Consider the following 5,065-nt stretch of genomic DNA (forward strand, 5'->3'; position numbering starts at 1 on the left):
TTTAATAAAATTTAAAGTCAACTAAACTAAACTCATCTTAAATAAATAACAATTATTTTTTTTATTTAAATTATTAAATTAATAAATTTTATTACACAACACACATAAAAATATATTAAAATAAATAGAGAGTGTGGATTATACTATAATATCAAATAAATTACATCGCTTTTGGAGGAATAGAATTTGCTGACGTGGGATATATTCTCTGACGTGGAAAATGGTACAGTAAAATTAAATGACTCATAGAAAAATTTAAATTAAGAGGGGTATTAAAGAGGAAGCCAATAGAGAGTGTGTGGGGCTATAAAAAGGCTGTGTGTTTCGGTACTGAAGCATTGCAGAGTAGAAAGCTTCACTCTTCACTCTTTAAATTCTCCCCTCTCTCTCTCGCTCGCTTCTTCCTCTCATTTCAATGGCTGTTTCAGTCTTTAAGATGGTGGGTTTCTTTGTTGGTTTCTTTCTAATTGTGGGTTTGGTTAGTTCAGCCAAGTTTGACGAGCTCTTTCAACCAAGTTGGGCTCTTGATCACTTCGCTTATGAAGGAGAGCTTCTCAGGCTCAAGCTTGATAATTATTCTGGTAAATAAACGTTGTTTTCCTTGGAAAGATTGAAACTTTATAGTTTTCTATGCACAAAGTTTGAATCAAGCTCCAATGCTTCGCCATCTTTGTGGTCTTCGTAAGAACATTTCTTTATAAAGAAGAGAATGATTCTGGTCTAGAATGTCCCATTGGTTCTGTTACTGTACAGTAGTTTTCTTCCAATGCTATCATGTCAATGAACACATTTTAGCCACAAATTTGTATGTGTGTGTTTGGTTTCTTTGAGAGGGATTGTCTTCTTGGCATTCACAGACTAATGGAATTCCTTTTCAGGTGCTGGATTTCAATCCAAAAGCAAGTATATGTTTGGAAAAGTAACAGTACAAATCAAGCTTGTAGAGGGTGATTCTGCTGGAACTGTTACTGCTTTCTATGTGAGTATATTCAAGCAATTGTTACCCTTTATGTTATCCTCTTGAGATAGAATTGATTGTTGCGTAGCTGGATTACCCCATGACCATGACCTTTGTTTGTCCACATTCAATAATATTTCACCTATTTCACGCAATACACACAAGAAATTTTTTCTGATATGCAGACAATTTAATCTAGGATTCATTTGCCTTCATTAGATGCACGTACTGAGTCACTAGCAGAAGTATCTACCCGCTAAATGTCTCCTGAATTTCTTGTTAGTCTACATTATCTTGGTTTTATTAGCTTAGCACCCCTCACAATAATTAATTGCTCTCATTGGTTTGAACTTTTTCCTCAGTAAAAGTCAGAAGATTTTAATTTTGGATGTTGATTGTAGTACTTGTCAAACTGTAAACAGTGTGCATCAATTTTATTTAATTGTATATTATAGTGTTGACATTGACATTTTACTTGTGGGTTTTGTCTAAAGTTTTGATCTTTCGATGAAACAGATGTCATCTGAGGGTCCATACCACAACGAGTTTGATTTTGAGTTTCTTGGCAACACCACAGGAGAACCTTACTTGGTTCAAACCAATGTATTTGTTAATGGAGTAGGTAACAAAGAACAAAGACTGAACCTTTGGTTTGACCCTACCAAGGATTTCCATTCTTACTCCTTACTTTGGAACCAGCGCCAAGTTGTGTAAGCCCCATCACTTTCTCACAAAAGATAGTTTCCTTTAGTCTATATACTATAATATATATGTTTACTGCTCACAGACATGCATAACTTGCTATACCAAGATCTGCATTATTGCATGCATGACATAAACATAGGGATCTGTGAATATTTGGGGCATGTTGTCTATAATTTCACTGAAGATTAAAGTGGCATGCTGGGCAAAGACTGCTACCTTGTCACTTAAAAAGGTAGTAAAAGCAGTATGATCAGTTGTTCTGTAGCATCACTGAATCACTGCATGCATCAGGGTACTGTTGCTTGTTTTGCTTGAAGGGATACGGAATACCTCAGTGTTGTTCTGTTCTGTATGTCTGAGGTCATGCCCTTTGGTGCTTGGAAGTTATGTGTGACTAGTGGATGTCACTGGTGTTTTTACAGAACAAAATATCACAAAAAACCTAACCCCTAAAAGGGGGACCGAGTCTTGGAATATATGTGCCAAAGGGTCAAATGGTGTTTTAATGGTTCTTGGCATGTGGTTGGTTCCGTACATACAATACAAGTGGTGCTCTTCTTTGATTTGAAGTTTAGCTCTTGTATGTTTCCTGATGGTGCTCATCTTGGCTTTATTGAAACTAAATCTGAGTTCATGGTTAACAAACCAATATTATTTAAGCAAACCTTAATTGGAAAAAAAAAATTGGATTAATTATTAGTTAATCTAGCATTTAGAGGATAACAAAGTTACTGTGTTGAATATATAAGCTAATTTTGTCCCTCATATTGGTTTGTTTACAGGTTTCTAGTGGACGAGACCCCAATTAGATTGCATACAAATATGGAAAACAAAGGAATTCCTTTTCCAAAGGACCAAGCCATGGGTGTATACAGCTCAATATGGAATGCAGATGATTGGGCTACACAAGGTGGCCGTGTCAAGACTGATTGGAGTCATGCACCCTTTGTTGCCTCCTATAAAGGATTTGAAATTGATGCGTGTGAGTGTCCAGTATCAGTAGCTGCAGTTGATAATGCTAAGAAATGTAGCAGCAGTGGTGAGAAAAGGTACTGTTGGGATGAACCTACGTTGTCTGAGCTCAATGCGCACCAGAGCCATCAGCTTTTGTGGGTTAAGGCTAACCACATGGTCTACGACTACTGCAGCGACACTGCTAGGTTCCCAGTCACTCCTCTAGAGTGCCTGCACCACAGCCACCGCCACCACTAGGACTGTAACAAGGGTTTATAGTCATGGAGGAAGGAGGGCTTGGGGTTTTTTAGAACTGTTGTAAAAAGGAGGGGAAAGCAAAGCCAGATAAACATGTCCTCCATGTTAGATATCTTGTTCATGTTGTCCGCTTTCAGGTTTTGTTTTGTAAGATAGTATGATTGATTAATATGCATGTGATTTGTTCCTTCTTTATTTCTATTGAAACACCTTTTCCAAATGTGTTGTAATGTGCTCGTAGAGCAAGTTGCCATGCTGATGTAATTCGAATGGGGGGGGGGGGGGTCCTACTGGGCGACTCTAACAATAGGGTGGGTACATTTATGCACTGGATGTCCCACCGTTGGAGCCATGGAAATGAAAACCATGGTTGGAAATGAAAATATGCACGTTATGCAAGCAATGGGACTGAAGAGCCATGCATGCGTACTGGTTTGAAAATAAACAACTAGAGGTAGGAATTGTGGACCCTAAACCTCTATCGAGTGTTTACAGTCTAGGTTTTAAGTCAATGGATTCACTCGCCGGGCTAGTAAAACCACCACCATCATAGTTTCAGAGCTAAGAAAAAACCACCGGCATCATAGTTTCAAAGAAGAGGGGAAAGCTATGGGTTTGGTAGAAGGAAGGGGGGAGAGGGGGTCCCATAGGGCTTTTGCGCAGACAGCAAGCATGAGAGTTTCGATTTCTGAATCAAACGTTACTGATTGATGTCGTAAGCAAGAAATTAAGGAATAGCAAATAACCAAAAAAGGGCACAGAGGATGGGATGCTATTGCACTGTACAACAGGTGAAATGGAAAGTGAAGTATATGGTCTATTGTCAAAGGCACTTGATTTAGGCTAATTCATGCAACACCTGGGTGGTTTTGACTAAGATTTTCTCATTTATTTATTATTTCAACTCTTAAGTTATAAATGTTTTGATTGACTCCTTACTTTCTATCTATATTCTTTGTTAAATAATATGTAACTTATGTATGATTTCTTATAAAATTGGTCGAGAAAATAAAATTATTAAGCATTATTTTTAACAAGTTAAAAATTATCATATGGAAAATCAACCCTTAATGGTTTTATAGCCTTTTATAATCTTTAATGTTTTTAATAAAAAACATGTGATTTGTATATGATATTTAATGGTTAAACTTTATAAGATTAGACAAAAATATTGTATCAATCTAACAACACCCTCATAAGGTTTAAAATCGCAACAAAAATAAATAAAAATACTATTGATCAAGATCATTGTTACGAAATTAAACCATCTTAGTGAGTTGATTTGAGATCTAATGTGAACTAAGATTTATAAAATAAAATGTAAATTTTTTACTATGATTTAATAAAAAAAAACTGGGATTGATGTAATTTATCAGTTTTTTTAATTATTTTTTGAAATTAAATGCTTGTTCAGTTTAGCTTTACTGTTCTGCCACGAGGAAGGCGCGCGTCATTGCCACCTATAATTCTGAGTCCAAATGAAATGTGAAAACCATGTGGTAATTGTTTAATTGCATTATTACAATCATGATGATCGGAGATGGATAAATACAATTTACCCATAAATTTCTTGGACCATATAAAGTTTTCTGGGGACACAATTCCTTGGAGTTTTGAGTTTTCCCTTCCACCATGGAATGGCCGACTGCTTTAAAAACTGCGCTTTTTATCATGCCAGGGAATTTAAGGCACCAAGAGAGATGGGTATCGACTCCAATAGAGTGCATCCAGGTCATCTTAAATGATGGTCGGCAAAAATAATAGTGTTCGGAAGAGAGGTCAATTTTAGGAATCAAATGATTCCACTCGAGGGGCCCTTCGGCATCCAAAGGAATAAAGAGGGAGGAGAGAGAGAGAGAGAGAGAGAGAGAGAGAGAGGGAGGGAGGGAGAGAGAGATTAACCAGAGGCAAACACCTCCAAGCAACAGGCTGTTCCATGGTACCACAAGTCCAGTCTTTCACACAGAGATCGTCTGCATCACATCGAAGCGTGCATGGCCATTGATGTATATCTAAAGGAGTGAAGGACACTCATTATTCAATATCATGCTGGGATAGTTCATGTATGGGGCTCATATTCAAGACTTGTACTCTTCCTCTTCTTGTTTTCCACGTATATTCTTGGCTTTGGATAAATGAAGCTAGAACTTCGTGTGGAGATTTTAGAGATGGATAATAATTAAGGTTGAT

The 5,065-nt window shown here is 37.0% G+C and overlaps 1 protein-coding gene across 1 annotated transcript; it reads left to right on the forward strand.

Moving 5' to 3' along the window:
- The first annotated feature begins 326 nt into the window (after window positions 1-326).
- On the forward strand, window positions 327-3,095 carry LOC118029594 (xyloglucan endotransglucosylase protein 6). Its single transcript, XM_035033499.2, has 4 exons — window positions 327-581; window positions 879-979; window positions 1,475-1,668; window positions 2,446-3,095. The coding sequence occupies exons 1-4, from the start codon at window positions 416-418 to the stop codon at window positions 2,873-2,875; spliced, it is 891 nt and encodes a 296-aa protein (XP_034889390.1). The 5' UTR covers window positions 327-415; the 3' UTR covers window positions 2,876-3,095.
- Window positions 3,096-5,065: the final 1,970 nt, after the last annotated feature.

This window comes from Populus alba, chromosome 19 (assembly GCF_005239225.2).
Source record: "Populus alba chromosome 19, ASM523922v2, whole genome shotgun sequence".
In the NCBI taxonomy this organism is placed as follows: Eukaryota; Viridiplantae; Streptophyta; class Magnoliopsida; order Malpighiales; family Salicaceae; genus Populus; species Populus alba.

Bases quoted from the DNA above. Each gene is read 5' to 3' on its own strand.
- LOC118029594 (XM_035033499.2), top strand. From the start codon at position 416: ATGGCTGTTTCAGTCTTTAAGATGGTGGGTTTCTTTGTTGGTTTCTTT. The intron at 582-878 runs GTAAATAAACGT...ATTCCTTTTCAG, and splicing joins CAAGCTTGATAATTATTCTG to GTGCTGGATTTCAATCCAAA. The intron at 1,669-2,445 runs GTAAGCCCCATC...GTTTGTTTACAG, and splicing joins TGGAACCAGCGCCAAGTTGT to GTTTCTAGTGGACGAGACCC.